Source organism: Octopus bimaculoides, chromosome 6, assembly GCF_046866305.1.
Source record: "Octopus bimaculoides isolate indiv1 chromosome 6, ASM4686630v1, whole genome shotgun sequence".
Lineage (NCBI taxonomy): Eukaryota > Metazoa > Mollusca > Cephalopoda > Octopoda > Octopodidae > Octopus > Octopus bimaculoides.
In genome coordinates this window covers 10,555,920-10,576,326 of record NC_142933.1, presented here as the reverse complement: position 1 = coordinate 10,576,326, position 20,407 = coordinate 10,555,920, and the positions used below count along the sequence as shown (strand labels likewise).

General features: G+C 34.5%; 1 protein-coding gene and 1 long non-coding RNA gene across 4 annotated transcripts in view; one reads left to right on the top strand and one right to left on the bottom strand.

Annotated features, from left to right (window-relative positions):
- Positions 1 to 701: 701 nt before the first annotated feature.
- Positions 702 to 20,407, top strand: part of LOC106872077 (uncharacterized) — a 24,937-nt gene continuing 5,231 nt past the window's right edge. The window contains exons 1-4 of one of the 3 annotated variants that reach the window (XR_008264474.2): positions 702 to 814; positions 4,489 to 4,567; positions 10,612 to 10,749; positions 14,041 to 14,188. Coding sequence is in view for 2 of the 3 variants with exons in the window: in XM_089353420.1 (XP_089209546.1) it covers positions 4,489 to 4,567; positions 10,612 to 10,749; positions 14,041 to 14,183 (360 nt within the window). In the remaining variant the exon portion in view is untranslated. Of the gene's footprint in view, positions 815 to 3,539; positions 3,656 to 4,488; positions 4,568 to 10,611; positions 10,750 to 14,040; positions 14,189 to 20,407 lie in introns of those variants that run through there. The other 2 variants (XM_089353420.1, XM_089353421.1) reach the window with 2 other exon arrangements.
- The window catches only part of LOC106872071 (uncharacterized), a 19,978-nt gene continuing 12,713 nt past the window's right edge, over positions 13,143 to 20,407 (bottom strand). The window contains exon 3 of the long non-coding RNA XR_016242162.1: positions 13,143 to 13,384. This is a non-coding gene — a long non-coding RNA (uncharacterized LOC106872071). The remainder of the gene's footprint in view (positions 13,385 to 20,407) is intronic.

Here is a 20,407-nt window from a genome sequence, read left to right as displayed (position 1 = left end):
TTTCTCATCGGTGAAAAACGAAAACTTTTGAGGCCTTTGTAGTTTTAACTAGTTTAGCAAGCACTTTGCACGGATCCAACAATTCTCTTGTACCCCTCCACATTACATACAATTTTCTTGTATCCCTCCACATTACATACGATTTGTACTGTATGTCCTCAAGCAGGATTTATTTATGAAAAAAATTAGTTCTTGAAAGATGTGTTGTCAAAAAAACTGACGCATCCTATATATATGTATATTTATATCTATCTATCTATCTATCTATCTATCTATCTATCTATCTATCTATCTATCTGTCTGTCTGTCTGTCTGTCTGTCTTTCTGTCTGTCTGTCTTTCTATCTATTTATCTATGTAAGTATCTATCAGTGATATTATCCATTATGGTGTGTAGATGGTGGAAAAACTGTTTTTAGAAGAGAAAAAATAGCGTACGTCTTTTAGTCATTTATAAAAAAACAAGAAAGGTTGAAGCAAAATGTGAGAGAAAGAAGCATTTAATACACTGATAAACATATGTGATTAAGGCATAATGCGACTAATCATGTAAGTAACTAATTATGTAATTCCAGTGCAGAGGTAGAAACCATTCTTTCCACTTCTCTACAAGCCATAAAAGGATCCTTTACTCCACAGCTGGTACTTTATAGCATGTCGTTATTATCCCATTAAATTATGGAATAATAAAAACTGAGATATATTGTCACCAACTGTTTACTAATACTGGCGATGTTACATTAGATATAAATACGCAACGTTTTTGTATTCGTCATTCTTTCAAGTTTCTTTGGTGCTTTCTCCTTTTGAAATATGTAAGTGAACCTTTAACGATATTTTCTTTTCACAAGAAATTCGTAAGAAGTATTTCCATTACTATTTTGAATTATAGCTTAGATAATCTTTTAAAACAGGCTTTATTCTTTCATTTTTTGTTATAAATGGTTATTCAATATTTATGTTGTGTCTGCGGAGAGTTATATTCTCTTAATGCCCTATTATCTAACACACTCACTGGTTCGATTTCCACTCATTTATTACTTATATTTTTTCTTCCAAAATTTTAGTTCATTTTACAACCTTTTCAATGGATGTTGACTTAGTCGTTATAGAAGCTGTGTGGTTCTATTGTTTGTTTGTGTACATACATTTGTGTGTCAGCGTGCATGCATGCTTGTGTATGCACATATGTATGCATGTATGTACGTATGCATGTAAGTATTATGTATGTACGTATGTATGTATATATATATATGTCTCCATGTATGTATGTATGAGTCTGTATGCATATATCTATGCATGCATGTATGTATGTATGAACCTGTATGCATATATGCAAGTATCCGTGTGTGTACTTATGTATGTATTCTGCATATTCATGTGTTTGTATGTGCATGTTTGTGTGTTTGTGTGTATGTGTCGTGTGTGTGTCTGTTTGTGTGCTTCTGTCTCCTTGTGTGTGCGAGTTGAGTGTGTCTATATGTATGAACGTGTGTGTGGATTGTGTGTGTGTGTGTGCTTGTCTCTGTGTATTATTTATGGACTTGTCTCTCTACTTAAAAACTATACAAGACTTTTCTCAGGTTAAAAATGTAATAATGTTTTCGTTATCTAAATGCCAACGATGGAGCTTTGTATCTTTGTGAGAAACCAGCCCCCTCTTCAGAGAAAGAAATCAGATGATTAAATACAGAAGAGGCATATATATATATATATATATATATATATATATATATATATATATATATATATATATATATATATGTGTGTGTGTGTGTGTGTGTGTGTGTGTGTGTGTGTGTGTGTGTGTGTGTGTGTGCGTGTGTGTGTATGTATGTATGTATGTATTTATATATATTTTTTATACTAAAAATCAGGCAAAAGAATATAGTATCTGTTAACAAATACTATAGTAGTATTAGTAGTAGTAGTAGTAGTATAAAGGTCACTACCTGAAATCGAACTCGAAATCTTGGGGTTAGTAGCCCGCACTCTTAACCACTACGCCATATGCCCGTGGGCTTTTTCTCTACATCTACGGGCAAACAAAATGAGGAAAAACATCCGTCAAATGTAAATAATGTAAACAATGTACATAATTCCTCATCTCTTAAATATAAAACTGTAGTGTACAACTGGTTTAGGTATATCCATTGGTGTAGATGTTTCTCCTCAGGTGATTTCAAGCTATCAATATCTATAAAACACAAGATGTTTGTGTGTGTGTGTACGTGATGTGGGTTATGTACGTCCACAAATTAGCACGCATGTCGCTCCAATTTTAGGAGGACATAGTTCATGACCCTATCTGTGTTTTTGTCAACTTTTTCTCTCAGAGGCACCCGCGTATAGCTGTAAAAATCGATAAACTTTTACCAATTTTGAAGTTTGTTGACATGGCGAAGTCAAATCTGTGCGTACGCGCGTGAAGGAGAGAGAGAGCAAGAGAGAGAGAAAGAAAGAGAGAGAAAGAAAGAAAGAGAGAGAGAAAGAAAGAAATAGTGTGTTTGTGACAAGGGGAAAAACAGAGTGTTTGCCAAGCGTCTAAAAAAAAAAAATGAAAAAGTGGAAGAGGGAGACAAAGCGGCGAAGGAAAAAGAAATTCTCTCACCAACACAGCGTCTAAAAAAAAAAAGGATCGAACAAGTGGAAGAGGGAGACAAAGCGTATTACGAAAGAAAATGTAGCTAAGGAAGACAGAGTAAAATGCATTTTTTTTCTTAAACATGAGATATAGTTTCAAATATAAGATGTTTTTGAAAGACACTATATTCTATAATAAGATTATATATACTTTCTCACATAACAATTAAAATATATTTATTTTAAATCATTTATTTATTTTAAATCGTTCACCTTTCTCCCCCCTCTCACTCTCACACATACGCACATATACTACTTTGGGAGCGAAAGAGTTTTGTTTATATTTCACAACTATGAAACAAAAACGTATGTAACAATTTATCAGTCACCCCACCCCCCGTTTTTCGGACCACAAAAAGGGTTCGGTAATTTTTCAGATTAACACCCGCACGATTTCCACTAAGGTGTTACGGTTAGGATTAGGATTAAGGTTAGGGTTACGGTTTTAGGGTCAGAGTTAGGGTTAAGGGTTAGTGTTAGAGTTAACCTAGAAGGGACAGGCCACTTATTTTTTGGTTAAGGTTGTTGGTAAGCTTTCCTAAGCTACTCCAATCCAGATCCCCAATCCAAACCTTCAGATCAACCTTCTCCTATACAGATCTCTAATGCAACAGTTAAAAAAAGAGTCAATGAGTGAAAATAACCAATAAACTGATTCCTTATGGGATTTCCCAATCAAATTGCCAGCAAACCATTTTCAGCCAAACCAATTTCAACGGATATCGCTCAAATCTGATGTCGATGTTACTTATTTTGGTTTGAAATAAAGCACTTAATCATTTAATAATCCTAGCTTAATCCCGAGCAGCGCCGGACTATACTGCTAGTCTCTCGATAAAATAACCTGTTTCACACAAATTATTTTTGTATTTTTTCTTCTTGGTCTTCTTCGTATAGAGAAATGGAAAATTAAGGAATGTAGCTTCATTGTTAAAGAAGATCCATAAGATGGATGAGATACAAAAATAAACAAATAAACAATATAGTGAAAAAAGACAATAAGATTATATAAGGTACACATGATTTTAAAATATCTTCTGTAGTAGATATCCTAAATATTCTAACTGAAATATTCTTAACTAATCTCCGTATTATTGAGGGCAGATGGTTGGATACTGCATTAATATACGTAATTTTATCATTAGGGTCATGAAAATGTTCACACAACCCAGTATAAAGACTGAAAGCAACGCCAAGAGTGTTAATTCTACAGTAATTTTTCCATAGTGATGTTCAATCCGAAGTGCTTAAATAGTCTAAACAATTATTTTTTATGCCTTTTTTGTTGTACTTTATTCATAAATAGAGCGTCATCCCTATATAGAACTTCACTGATTTTCGGAAACGATGATAGGATTATCAAAAGGACACATTTTACGACTAAGTCTGTAACTTGTGCAGATTCAGATTATCCTATAGATATGTCGAATGCATTCTCTCTTCCTGACCTATTTCAGAATTTACTATCAAAATGTACTAAAGTGGCCGCATTGCAATTTTAATGTCTCTTTTAAGTCGGGACATCTGAGTTTTTCATACTATAAATCTTATTTGACGTCGATCGGCCTAATAGTAGCGACACATTTATATACCCACAAACACGCGCAAACACACAGAGACACACACACACACACAAACACACGCACACACACGCACACACACACACACACACACACACACACACACACACACATATATATATATATATATATATATATATATATATATATATATATATCCAGAGAATACAGACAAACGTTTCTACTTGTATCGCCCCCTTCCCCTATTCTATGAATTAGAAAACAGTTACTAGTTTGATCATTTTCAATTACATTTATTCTTTCAGATGATTATGACACGACTATTTCCTTTTTGCTTCTTGTTTTTGATAGCATTAACAGCTATTATAGAAGCAAATGAACGGGGTAAGTTTCCAATTAGATATAACACACTGAATAATTAATTCTTTGTAAATTGCCTGACAACCAATTCTTTCATCGATTTAATCAATCAAACTTTTGGTGCTTCTGTGTTACACCCATCGATATTTGATTTCCGTTGTAACAAATTCATAATATGTATACGTATTTGCATGTATGTATAAATATACCTACATATATAAACGCACGCACACACACACACACACACACACACACACACACACACACACACATATATATATATATATATTTATATATATATATATATATATATATATATATATATATATATATATATATATATATATATATATATATATATATAACAATTAGAAAATGGAGGATAATATGCTGAACCCAACTACTTGCAGACGGTGTATCCCGTTGAATTCATTAATTTAATTCATAGCAAAAGTGACAAAAAAAGAAAGAAAAAGAAAGAAAGAACCAAAGCACAAGTGTTCATGGCAGACTATGTTATTTTGCCAACCTGGTTTACATATAGAAGTACAAAGTACATAAGGAATTAGAGGATGAATAGAAGTTTAATCTTACAGGTGTTTCGGCCTACCCTTCCAGCAGTATACTGGATAGATACTATCTCTTAGTGGGTTGAACCCCCAAACCCTAACTCTCTCACGTTATATATATATATATATATATATATATATATATATATACAGATACATATATGTGTATGTTTGTTTGTATATGCTTATATACTTATATATATATATATATATATATATATATATATATATATATGTGTGTGTGTGTGTGTGTGTGTGTGTGTGTGTGTGTGTGTGTGTATGTATGTATGTATGTATGTATATATAGAGAGAGGGACCGGGAGGAGAATGGAGTTTGCAAATTACTTTGATAAATGGTTTGTTTACAATTGTTTCATCTATTTCAATTATAACCAATCTTGCCTTATTTTGCAAGAATGTCGACAACTATTAATATATTCCCGTACACTGAGCAAGAGTTCCTTCCTAGTAATTGGTAAAATCAATTAATCTCTACTTAGAAAATGATAGGCCGATTGATATTGCAACTTTGCCAATAAGCTCCTTCGAACAATTCAGCAGTACCCGGTTCTAACTAATCATATCAATACCAGACATATAAAGGAAGAAATCCGGTAAATAAGGTGGAATGGTAGTAGGAAGAATTTGATTAGATAATTTGTTCTGTTCTTCCTTGAGAATTCTGTTTGTCATTACAAGAGTACGTCCATCTTTGTCACCTTCTATAAAGGAGTCGGCTAGATTGCTGGCTTTGACTATCGTGCATTCCAAGGCAGACGCAAAGATGGTCAGATGCTTCATCATCAATTTTATGTCTGAACATCAATGTGTTTACATTTATACTGAAGCTATCAACGTAGATAAATTGCTCTAGTAAAGCAATTAATTACCTTCATTTATTCTCGCATACATTTTACGCACGCAACTATGCATTATAATAATTATACTAAATATACACAGACACCACTGCTTGTCTACTTACACTCACGCACAAAGTAACATACACATGTAGACACACACACACATATCTGAGTGCATTCGTACATATATAAATGTCAATATGGGATGTGATACTTCTTCAGTTTCCTGAATATCTGCTTATATTTTTAGGAATAACTACTCTAATATATAATCTATTCTTGGCTACAATAGCGACAACATGGATTTCTTCCATCTTCTTGTTCTGTTAAAGTATTTGAGAAAAAATAATTATTTATTTGTGCAGCTGATGATAGCCCTGCATTTAAATTGATGTAATGATTTTATTGTTCAATTAAATGGAGCCACTTGAAACGGTCATACTGCATCACTTATTGATATCCTGTTACTTATTTAGATTTTACTTTAATATATATATATATATATATATATATATATATATATATATATATATATATATATATATATATATATATATGTATGTATATTCTTTTGTGCTTTTAATTGTTTAGTAATTTTGACTGCGGCAATTTTGAAACACCGACTTGAAGGGCTTTAGTCGAAGAAATGTACCTCAGGGCTTAGTCTTTGTAAGCCTAGTACTTACTTTACTTTATTATTAACACTTTTGCCGGACCGCTAGGTTACGGGGACATCGACACACCGGCATATATATGTATATGTACGAGCGGCTCCTTTTAGTTTCTGTTTACCAAATCCACTCACACGTCTTTGGTTGGCCCGAAGCTATAACGGATGACACTTTCCTAAGGTGCCACGAAGTGAGACTGAACCTAGAACCATGTGGTTGGGAAGCAAGCTTCTTACACTACACAGTCACGCCTGCGATATATATATACATACATACATACATACATGCATACATACATACATACATACATACATATATATGTATGTATATATATATATATATATATATATATATATATATATATATATATATATATATATATATATATATATATATATATATATATATATATATATAATTATATACATAATTATAATCAAGGGTCAGCTAAGTGCTTCGCCACATACTGAATTAAAAATAGACGCTAATGTCTTTTCAACTGCTATAAAAATCTCCGGAAGAACAACACACTTTTTACGTAGGCAAAAAGAAAAACTAACGCAAATTTATAACCCGGAGTACCACAATATAATTTATTTTAAATTCGGACCGGGTCTGTGGTTAACCGAAATCATGTGGATTCATTTTTTTTTTTCTTTTACCTACATAAAAAAGTGTGTTATTGTCTCAGAGATTTTTATGGTAGTTGTAAAGACATTAGCGTCTATTTCTAATTCAGTACATGGTGAGGCACTTAGCTGACCCCTGGTTATAATTATGCATAAATTATAGAATATTTTGAATAATTCACCTAAAAAGGTTTTTTTAACGTACTTGCTACTTGGTAAAATTATTAATTATTAATTAATCAATTAATTAATTAATTTTACCTTATATTATTATTATCATTATTATTATTATTATTATTATTATTATTATTATTATTATTATTATTATTATTATTATTATTATTATTATTATTATTATTTTATGTTTGACTTTTGCTTTGCATTTGTACAAGTTGGATCCAAGTCTCACCCAGAGACCTCAAGAGACAACAAGTTAGAAGTTCATGTAGGTGTTATGCCAAGGGTACCATATATTTGGATTTGTACATAGTGTTGTTCTAGAGAAGGTTTAAAAAACCATAAGAAAATTGTGTTTGTTTTAAGATTTGAGATCACATAAACAGTATTTTACGTAGGATATGGGCAGTTCCCATGAGCACTATCTTTTGAACTTCAGCCATTTTGGGGTTTCTATCATTATTATTATTATTATGTTTTTTTTTTCTTCTTTCTTCAAATTTTTTCCCATTTCTCGCCGAGTGTTTTCCGTACACCTAGGGCAGAGAAACGTTGTATGCATTCCCAATTTACACACGCAAATTCATAGGTAAAACATGTATTTAAAAAAAAAAAAAGAAAAAAAAATCATGAATGGATGTTGTTTTCACAGCGATAATGCTCTTCTTAGTACATGAGTCGTTCCAGTTAGCACGATTGTTTGCACCTCCTGCAGAGATGGTAAGCCTGGTATCATTTTCAAATTGATTTCAGTACCTTTTTTTATCATTCCTATATTATTATTATTATTATTATTATTATTATTATTATTATTATTATTATTATTATTATTGTTCAGTAGTTTTATTTTTATAACGTGCTTTTCACTTCACTACCGAGCGCAGCTCTGTGTGCCTTCGGTATGTGCTGTGGTTTGCTGTGATGCTCTTATGGTTACTGTATTGAAAGTGTTTTGCGTAGGATGTGTGCTGTGCCCAGTAGTGCAATTTTCTGTGTTATATATATTTGTAAGTCCTGGTGTTTTTGTTATGTATTTGTCTGAATATTTTTTATTATACCTAAGGCACCTACTATGATAGGAATTGTTTCTGTTTTTAGATTCCACATTCGAGTTACCTCTATTTCCAGGTCTTTGTATTTTGAAAGTTTTTCCATTTCTTTTAGGGAAACGTTGTCATCTGCTGGTATTGATACATCGATTAGAAAGCATTTTTTTTTCTTCATGAGATTTGACAACTATATCTGGTCTATTTGCCTTAATTTCTCCATTTGTGTGTATTGGCATATCCCAGAATATGGTTGCTTTCTCGTTTTCTGTGACCTTTTCTGGCGTGTGTTTATATCATATTTTTTTTTCTTTTATTATATATAATTAAGAGAATGAGATAAAAATCCAAGGTTGTTAAAGATTTCAGAACATTTTTAAATGTTAATTTCTTTTATATATATGCATGCTAATGTATGGCCTATGTTGGACTCCTCATTCGCATAATCACTGAACCTGGAGCTTAACTATAGTCTGTCCATAGCACTTACTCAGCATTACCTGACACCTTCGCGTCTTCTTGACACCATTACCTCTCATAACCTATATATATTGGCACAAGGACTGAAATTTTGGGGGAGAGGACTAATCAATTACATCGATAGCAGTACTCAACAGGTGCTTACTTTATCGTCCCCGAAAGGATGAAAGGCAAAGCCGACCTAGGTGGAATTTGAACTCAGAAAATAGCGGCTGACGAAATACCGCTAAGCATTTCGCCCGGCACCTGCCCCAGAAGTCAGAGCACCCACGATTTTATAGGGTTTTTCAATGAGCATCTTTCGAAAGTTTCCTCCCTATTGAGGATTTGTTTTCTATTATGTTAAATATTGTTTGCACGCATTAACATTATTATTGTTATTATTATTATTATTATTATTATTATTATTATTATTATTATTATTATTATTTTATGTTTGACTTTTGCTTTGCATTTGTACAAGTTGGATCCAAGTCTCACCCAGAGACCTCAAGAGACAAGTTAGAAGTTCATGTAGGTGTTATGCCTAGGGTACCATATATTTGGATTTGTACAGTTTTGTTCTAGTGAATGTTTAAGAAACCATAAGAAAATTATGTTTGTTTTAAAATTTGTGATCACATAGACAGTATTTTACGTAGGATATGGGCAGTTCCCATGAGCACTATCTTTTGAACTTCAGCCATTTTGGGGTTTCCTGGTATCTGAGCTAGGTAGTAATCAGCCCGTTTCGCTGTCATTCCCAGGGCACCTATGACAATAGGTATTGTTTTCGTCTTCAGATTCCACATTTTGCTAATTTCTATTTCAAGATCTTTATATTTGCTCAGTTTTTGGTAGGTCTTGACAGATACGTTTATAACGATTGGGACAGTCATATCAATGAGGAGGCATGATTTTTGTCTGAAGTCTTTCAATATGATACCTGGCCTATTTGCATCTCTCTTTCTGTTAGTTTGAATGGTGAAGTTCCAGAGGAATGCGATGTGATCATTTTCAAGTACTGGGGGTGGGTTGTGTTCCCACCAGTTTTTATTATGGGGCAAGTCCAGGTTTTTGCAAATTACCCAGTGAATATATTGTGCAGCTCTATCATGCCTGTTGAGATACTCTGTAGGCGCAAGCAAACTGCACATGGAGACAACATGATCGATGGTCACTATTATCATTATTATTATTATTATTATTATTATTATTATTATTATTATTATTATTATTATTATTATTATTATTATTATTATTATTATTAGTTTTGTTTTTTAGTGTTCATGCTTGTAAGCAAGGAAAGAACACCTATACCCAAACCTGAATACCGGAGTTTCGCTGTTCTTCATGCGATTTGCCACTTCATACTACAACCAACCTCACATTTATAGAAGAACGTATTTGTTTATTAAATCGGTGGCAATATATTCCTCACAACTATTTGTTTTATCAAAGCATAAGTGGGACACAAGAGGTAAAAGATCCATGGGAATTTCATTTGTGATTTGGAAGGAAACAAAGGATATTATCTGAGTCGGATATTATAGAAACCAGCTTTACCTTCTGCTCGTTTACAATAAAACTACCTTAGAAAATTATCCACTATATAATAGAGCTTACAAGATATTGTAATATATGTATTTTTATTTAGATTGTAATGGATGTTTAATCGAGGGTAGATGCCACAAATTCGGACAAAAATGGATGGAAAAAACAGATATTATGTGTGCTCGGAAACAGTGTCGCCGTATGAGTCAAACCCAATGGAAAGTATTAGTAAAAAAAGTTTGTAAGTTGACAAAGAAAATTTTTGTTTCCTCTTTTCACTACAAGTTTTAAAAACTCAACGATGGTTTATATTTGCATTCTTTTGATTGCGTTAGGCCAGTTTCAAAAACTGATCATTATTGACCATTTACTAGCGTTAACTGTGAGATTGATGTACCACACCTCACAGACAGTTATATCAAGCCTAGTAATCGACGGATTCTTAGGTTATTTAACTCGATTGACGAAAGGTAATGTCCAACACAGCAGGGTTTGTTTTCAGTGCGTAACCCAATGTAGCTGAATACCGCAAATCATTTTGTCTGGCGCTCTAACCATTCTGGTGAGTTGGCAGCAGAATCATTAGCATTTCGGACAGAATGCTCAGCGGCATTTCTTCTGGATCTTTACGTACTGAGATTAAATTCCGCCGTGTTAAAATTCGGCATTCATTCCTTCATGCACGAAATTTAAAGGAAAAGGCACATGTTGGAGTCGATGAAATATACTGGTTGCCTCTCCTCAAATATTGCTGGTATTAAAACCTTTGACGGATAGGCGTCCTGTTCACCGGGATCATGGTTACTTAAACGCTATGGATAATGAATAACTGGTAATATGATTCCTAGGGCTAAAGGCAAATAGAATAAGCGATTCTCACATTTCAATGCCTAACTTGAATTATAAGTTACCTAGCTGGTATATTTCAAGGAATTAGCTTTTGTGAGCATCTTAAACTATATTTATGTGTATGTAACATCAATTAACATACGTATGAGATTCAGCTGAAAAATTCATAGGCTATGATTCTATGATGGAAATGTGAGCACCTGAAGTTTGTTTTTCATAATAGTTCCTCTTACGTTCAACACACTTTTTCCGTCGGTGCTGTTGTACGTCGATCCAATTGATGAATAAGCTTTCATTTCATCAACAATAGACAAGGTATCATCATCACTGTGATCCGGGTTTCCAGTCAAGTTGTTTCATTTTTTCGTGTTGAGTAAGAGATGATAGTCAGATGGGTCGAAATTAGGATCAACGGGAGGGTGATCAACCATTTCCAAACCAGATTCACACGCGGCAGTCATTGAGAACGACGACTGTGTGCTTGAACACTGTCGTAATGAAAGAAAAGACTTTTTTGTCAATTTTCCTGGGTGTTTAGTATTGATAGCCTTTCCTGACTGCCTCAAGTTCACATAGTATTCTCAACCGATGGCCTGGTCCTTTTGAAGATAGGAAATAAACACAATATCTTTAGCTTTCCAAGAAATGAAATCTTCATCTTCATTGCAGATGAAGTGATATTGGCCTTCTTTAGAGCAGGTGAGGAGGGAGTATTTCCAGTACATGCATTGTTTCTTTGACACTGGTTAAAAGTAATGAAATCCGTATACTCCTGGGTTTGAAAGCGTTTAAAGAAACCAACTGGATTTTCCTCAAACCATATCCAGTGATGTGATCAGCCTGATGCACTTTCGATCAGGTGTCAGATATGTTGCACCCACCGGTCAGCGACCTTCATGATGCCAAGTCCAATGTGCAGAATATGCTAATTCTCTCATAGTGTATGCGAATAGCTTTGCCTATTTAATTTATAGTCTATCACCAGTCGTCTATGACTATGTGGTGAACACCGTTAATGTTTTCGCTGGAGGTGGGAGTCGCAGAACGTCCAGTCCCCGTGTCAACATGAAGACACTCCCTTCTCTTCAGCTACCCATTTCTGCACTGTTGGTTGAAAAAGGTGGATTGTCATCCCCAAATATAACAATTATATCAGCATAAATATCCTCGGGCGGAAGAACCTTTTTCGACAGATACCAAATTTCATTAATTTTCAAGAGAAATCAAAAGTAATTACATTTGAAGACTTTTTTGAGCAGTGAGATGTCAGTTTACCCGACGGAAAAGAAAACAATAAACAAACCAGACAATCCAGTTATTAATATGAAGGTTTGAAATTAATGCCTTCAAGATATCACAATTCTATTAACACTCCTTCATTGTCAGCCTATGACCTTTTCAGTACATGAATTTTTCAGTTTTATAATAATTGAAATGAAGTGTGAAATTGTGTTAATCAATGCAGAATAATTACTTAACTTCTCAAATTAATGTCTACCTCACCAAGCAGATTCCAGCAACATTACAGCTACACATATAACGATACGTATTGTGTTTTCATACACGCTATGCACATGTATTCATATATGCGCTCCTACACTCAAATCGACCCAAATAAGCACAGATATATACTGAAATTCTTTCAATAAATATTATACGCAACTGAGCACATCACCTCTCTTCTACGCTGTAACATTAGACGTAAATGAAAAGAGCATTTACTTTTGTCCAACATGTCCTCAAACCTCGCAATCACATAAACAAAGAACTATATAAGAACAATAGTTAGTGACATTATCTAGCGACGTTTAATCTGTAGACATTTTTCAATCAACATTGAGAATAAATTAAGATGCTGAGTACCTTCACGAAATCATAACTTTTATAACCTGCGAAGGCGAGTGGTTAGTACTCAGCGTATTCGGTTCACAGTCCAGAGGTGGATTCCTGGCAGTGTGTTGTGCCCTTGAGAAATACACTTTATTTCACGTTGCTCAAATCCATTCAGCTTCAAAAATGACTCGTACCTGTAATTCAAAGGGATAGCCTTATTACATACTGAATTTTCTTCAGAATTGCGCTAAGGGCACGCGTATCTATGGTCTGCTCAGCCATTTACAAGTCAATTTCACGAACAGGAATTTTTGCTGATCTGATTGTAACCGCTTTTATGCAAGTTTTACACTTATAACCGAATATAATGCTTTAAATAGCTTTCATGCTACTGGTGTATATGTTAACTTAAATGCCTTCGACCTCTCCCTCAAAAAATGAGGTACGAAATATACACACATTTACTTTAATCTATTCCGATGGTAGGAACATGAACTTAAGATAAAAACGTGCCTGATAAATTACGTTTGATAAACATATAGACAAGAAAAACTGTAGCTGGAACGGTGAATTGGAAAAATAGTTAGCATGCCGGCAAAAGTGATTATCGGAACTTTTCTGGTTTTCAGATTTGACTTCAAACTCTACCGAGGCAAATTTTGCATTTGATCAATTCTAAGTCGATAAAATAAGTAGTTATGGTGCATTAGAGTCAATGTAATCGATTTACCCGTTCCTCTGAAATGACTGGCCTTTTCCCCAAGAATCCAGCCATTATAGGAATCTTTAGTCCAAAGACAATTATTTAATAGAGTAATCTATATATTATTTGTTTTCTCATCAACAACAGATTGTCGGCAGAATAATGGCAGATGTGTTGGGAAAAATAAAACTTGGCCAAATTTGGAAGACGGTGAATGCTGGACACACAGGTGCCACATTAAGGGAGGTAAACGCGTTGAAATCACATCAAAATTAGGGGGAAAATGTTAAGAAAAGTAAGTATATATTTTAAGATATTTAATTTGACTTATATAATACATTTTTCCCATATCACTGTTCAGTTGCACTTGTAACACACGTCCTTTTCCGTTCTACCTCTAACTCCAGTTAGCTTTCCTTTTGATGTAAAAATACAATTGTAAGCATTTCTAGACCGTCGAAATCCTTATTTTTTTATTTTAAAATGTGTCTCTTTTTCAGGGCAATCTATGACAAAATGCTTTCCATTTCTTAACAACAGAAGAATTAGAATTGAAATTCTTTATCTTTTACTTGTTTGATATTTTAGATAACAGCGGCCATCTTGAATAGTTTAGTGGAAGAAACTGAGACCAGTATTAAAAATATTTATTTTTAAATGTGGTTTTTATTCTATCGGTGTCATTTTTCGGACCACTTAAACGTAAATGAATCGACACCGGTTGACAAGTATTGGAAGCGAGAAACACAGCCACACACATAGAACATACAGCACACATACATACATACTTGCATACATACATGCATATATACATACATACATACATACATATATATATATATATATGTGTATATATATATATATATATGTATATATGTATATATATATGTATATATATATATATATATATATGTATATATATATATGTGTGTGTGTGTGTGTGTGTGTGTGTGTGTGTATGTGTATATATATATATTGTAAGATACAAATATGATCATTTATTTTCGAACATTGATACGGAGTTAGAACTGCAGGAATGTCGGGTACATTTCAATTACAAAGCAGCAATATTTATCAACAAACCGCCACGGGGCTCGAACGTACATCTCTTGAAGACTTTGTAAGGGTAGATTTTCCCAACATATCTGCTGTTCTCATGGTGTCCCTGCGCACGATATATATATATATATATATATATATATATATATATATATATATATATATATATATATATATATATAGTGGGCTACAGCTCGTATCCGAGCATTGGGTTCGTCAGTTTCCATCCAGTCTCCTCGGTTAATGCTTGTGCCCAAACTGATTTGGAGTCTAAGTCGGAGGTGAAAGATTAGTGGGCAGAACTCGCACGTGATGGTCGGTGCAGGTCGAGGATATTGAAAACACTCCTTTCTTCTCTATTCTCTAAAATAACTCTTTCTTCTTTGTTACTGCCCTTAAAATGACTAACCTTGTTTCTTGTCTACGTGTATATACATATTTCGTACTTTTCTCTATAATAATTATTTCTTGTTTGCTCTAATCCTAAAATGACATTTTCGTGTCCGTGGTTGCTTTCGTAAACTGTACACATTTATATTAATTCACCAAATAGCTTCCAAATTGCAATCTGTCCCTCTAAAATAACACCTTCCCTTGTTTTTTGACTATATATAGATACATATTTCGTACCGTTCGCTAAAATAATTTCTTTCCTGTCTGTATCTCACTTATTCCTCGTTGCAATGGCTACTCCCAACTATTTCTCTTACTATCTTAGGGTAAAGTTTGCAATCCTCGTCCATTTTCGGCTGTCGGCTCCACACCTGTTCCTTTGCTCTCTCAGAATTTCGTTAGTGTATTTCATGTGTTTGATCGTTTCATGATACTCAAAAATATGCACAGCTAAGCTAAGAATTTCTCTTGTTTTTTAATCGCCTATTCGTTCAAACTTATCTATTCTCTAAAATAATTCTCTCTTGTATGTTCTGCCCCTAAAACGATTAACTGAGGTTTTCGTGTGTATATATATATATATATATATATATATATATATATACATACGTAAATGTAAAACGTTGAAATGAGTGGAGGACACCGCATTCGTGTATAAATAAATTCTTTATTTGTGATTTAAGGCTACATTGATTTTATGTTAAAAAGAGTAGGAAAATATATAAGTATCTTAACAATTTTTCAAGCCTATCACAAGGAGAAATAATCTCGTTTCGTTCACGGGATTTCTCGTTAATTTGCGTAAATGAAACAGTGAAAGGAGTCAAGGAACGCTACTCTAGAAAGCATTTTTTGGAGTTTGTCTCCCTTGGATTGGTCTTTTCGGTAATTTTTTTGAATTATTTTGCTCTGGGTATGGTCTTTTGTACTTGTGTGTTGGTGCTTATTTCTTCTTTGTGTGGAGTTTGTGACATTTCTTCTTTGCTGAGTGAATTTTATGTTCTATATGTGTTCACGGGCTATTCTCGTAGGGTTGCCCTTGTTTGTAGTTACCCTCGTTTATAGGAAGACTTCTTTAAAATATTTGAGTGCCTTCTAGAGTAGTGTCACATGATTCATTGCTTCATTGTATCATTTACGGGAATTCACGAAAAATCCCATGAACTAATCGAGATTGTTTTCTATAATGGAGGCGAATACCTTTCTCATGTGATCGGCTATAATAATTGTTAAGATACTTGGATATTTTCCTATTCTTTTTAACATGAAACCAATGGTAGCCTTAATTCACAAATAAAAAAATTGTATACATACATATATACATACCTATATATATATATATATATATATATATATATATATAACTAATTTAGAGACGAACCGCCACTCTACATCTCAGTCAACTCATAACCCGTCCAAATCCATGCTGTGAGGCATATACCATCTTAATATATCTAATATTTTAATCAAAAAATTTAAATTAAATAACATATTACATAAATAATTCATATAAATCATATAAATAAATCATAGAAATATTAATTTAAAATATTTAAAAGTCAAATTTATAAATTGGACAGTAAAAGTTAATACGATAATATACAGTATGGAAGTATAAATGTAGATTAAAATATTAGATATATCAAGATGGTATATGCTTCACAGCATGGATTTGAACGGCTTCTGAGTTGACTGAGTTGTAGAGTGGTGGTTCGTCTCTAAATAAGTTATATACATATATATTATATATTAGGAAACCCGGTATGATATTATACCGATTCTTTGCCTGTAAGGTTGGAATAAATTTTTTATCCCCTAATATTATTACTATATATATATATACTATCGATGTGTAATTATAAGATCTAAAGGTCTAAGTATTGGAATTCTCTAAGATTTGAGCAGTCCGTGGTATGTATAAAAACACAGGAAGTATAATAATTGACGTGCGAGGGTCGTATAGTTTTGGCTTTTCGAAGTTTGATAAACTGAAAACAAATGTTTTATAACACACGGTTAGCAACCTCATTCGCTCTGAATGCAAAAGGAGATCTCAATTAGGGAAGCGGATCAGTTAAAATTCAGAATACATAGGTTTCCTAGCTAGCAGATCCTCTAATGTAATAAGTAATCAACAAGGAGTAGTCAACGAGATACTCATCAGGCCGATAATACTTCAATTACATGAAGGTTGCATTTTCGTCAAGGAATCCCAAGTTAACTCGCCGAAGAAATGAATGTCAAAGCCAGAAGAGCGGAGTAGAAAAATCAAATAAACAAACAAACAAAAAAATAAATAAACAGATAAAAGGCAAATGCTTGAAGAAATGTGTGGATCAGTAAATAAAGTGAGAGAGGGTAATTTAAGAGAGGGTAATTATGTATGTATGTATGTATGTATGTATGTGTGTATACCACTTTCAGAATTGTTCCTTGAACCAAGATAGCTGGTTCCACATATGGATTTCCTGGTGCAGGCTGGAACATTACAACAGTCTTGTCCAGGCTAATGCTGAGTCGAAATGCCTCCACAAGAAGCAGAAATACGATTCATAAGTATTTGCATGTCATAACAGTCATCTGCATAAAAGTGGTCACGAATAAGAGACTGGAAAACTTTTGAATTGGTAGCAAATCGGCGCAGATTAAAGAGGCGGCCGGAAGATCGATACCTGATATATATTCCCAGTGAGCTAACCTTAGCAAAAGCGTGATTAAAAGCAGCGGCAAAGTACCAAGAAAAGAGATTTGGGTTAAGGATGTCACCCTGCTTGACACCATTCTCTACAAGAATGAGTCCCGCCATGCCTCCACCAACCTTGATCCAAGCCTCCATCCCATCATGAAGTGATTTAATTATAGATCAAAATAATCCGGACATCCAAGTTTGCCAAGTATTTTCCATAGCAAGGCCCCTTTTCACAGTATCAAAGGTCTTCGTTAAATCAATGAATACCTGAACAAGATCCATATTCTGCTCATAGCACTTCTCCTGCAACTGTCTTGCTGTGAAAATCATATCTATTGTCCCTCTACCAGATCGGAAGCCACATTGAGATTCAGATAGGAAATCATTTAGGAGACACCCGTTCAGGCTGTTAAGAAGAATATTTGCCAGAACCTTCTCAGCAGCTGATAGTAGAGCAATACCACTGTAGTTACCACACATTGTTCTGGCTTGTAGAGAGGAAGAATAATTATAATTGCATCTTTCCAGTCCTTAGGCATTGCACCATCCCTCCAGACTGCACTAATAAGTTCATGTAATCACCACCAAATCGCAAGTGCAGGTGGCTGACTACGTTTCCAACCCGTCAGGTTTACACGCTTCACCCATCTTCCTATCGCCGCAGGACTTCCGAATAAAAATAATATAAAAATATGCTAAAATAAATAAATATATAAATATATACTAAAAATAAAGATACATATATACAGAAAATAAAATAAAGTAGAAGGCGTACCCGGTGTTACCCGGGTTCGTTAGTTTGAAAAGGCTGAGAAACTAATAAAACGATTAACACCCCCAACCTTATACACCTTTCACGCTTTATGGCAATACTAACACCTAAGTAACACTTAAAGGGAACCCCACGTGTAATATTACGATCACAATCTCGAGAAGAAAATGAAGCAACAAAAATTATAATAGCAATAAGGTAGGACTGAAATATGGCGCACGTACAGCAAGTCTACATAACTACCTTATAAACAACATTTTTAGTTTTTTCCTGGGGGATGAAGGCAACCCACTCTTGAGCAGCCAACGTAGAGCTGACCGTGTGAAAAGTATGGTTCGGCTAAGTAAAGTTCAACGAGAGACTGCGAAACTCTTGGGACTTATTAATGGACATGGCGTAACTGAGTCTAATCGCGGAAACTGCACTCTGCGGAATGTGAACGGTAAGTCAGCGGCCGAAGGCAGAAGGGGAATTCGTCGTATGAAGACGTCTTGACCTTTACCACAAACGATCATAATCGTTGCTTCAATGGCATTAGGAAGTAATTTTGTGATAACAAGGCGTGTACCGTTGCACAACGTCGGTGGATTTAAATTCCTTATCAGCAGCATAACAGCGCTACCTACTTTAAGAGTAAGAATTATGTGTAGGTACACCTGAAGGCTCCAAGGAATTCAAAAATTCAGTGGGATAATCAACTACCTCATCCTGATAGGGAATAATGTCCACTGACTTATAGACTGTCACGTCCCCAGGCAAATACAGTAAGAGGCTGCTGTTGATTGCACTGAGTGCAACATTTTTAGGAGCCAAAATGGCTCTTGACAAAGCCAATCTAGATCTCTGTTGTGGACTTCTAGGCCTGGGAAGACCTGGTCCTGAAGACTATGGATAGTACTGGTTATTGTGCAAATGTTACTTATGTCAACATCTTCATTTCCGTCTTCAGGAACTTCACCATTGCCAAGAAGGAGGATGTACCCGGCAAAATCTTCTGAAAATGGGTCCTCATGGAGGCGCGCTGTCATGTTAGATTCTAACTTTAAAGTAACAACATGACCCTATAGAGGTGAAGACATAAGACAAGCCATTACTTCATCCGCCCTTGTGGCTTTCGGAATCACTATTTTTTCTAAAGTCCACAGATAGCAGGACAGTGATCCCACCCCCAACGTTTCGTGGCTTTCCTTTATGTCTCGCAAAGTTCTATCTAATGCTTCAAGGGCACCCTTGTGATCCATTGTGAATTCATCCCAAAGAATCAGGCGGCATTGTGCGAGCAATTGCCCGTTGTCCGACGTCTTTGAAATGTTGCGAGCTTAAGGAAGCTTAAACGTAGAGTGTGCAGTCCTACCACCAGGGAGTAGAGTAGCAGCTATGCCCGAAGTTGCCATGGCTATTGTGATGCACTTTTGTAGCCTTAATTTTGCAAGAATGAGTCTAGTTAGGAACGTTTTGCCTGCCTCTCCAGGAGCTTTAAGGAAGAAAACGCTACCTTTACGACCCTGGACTTGCTGAACGATAGTGTCACAGGCGTGCTTCTAAACGGGTAGCAGGAGTGCCTCATTGATCTGTACATATGAAGATAGTTCAGCAATGTC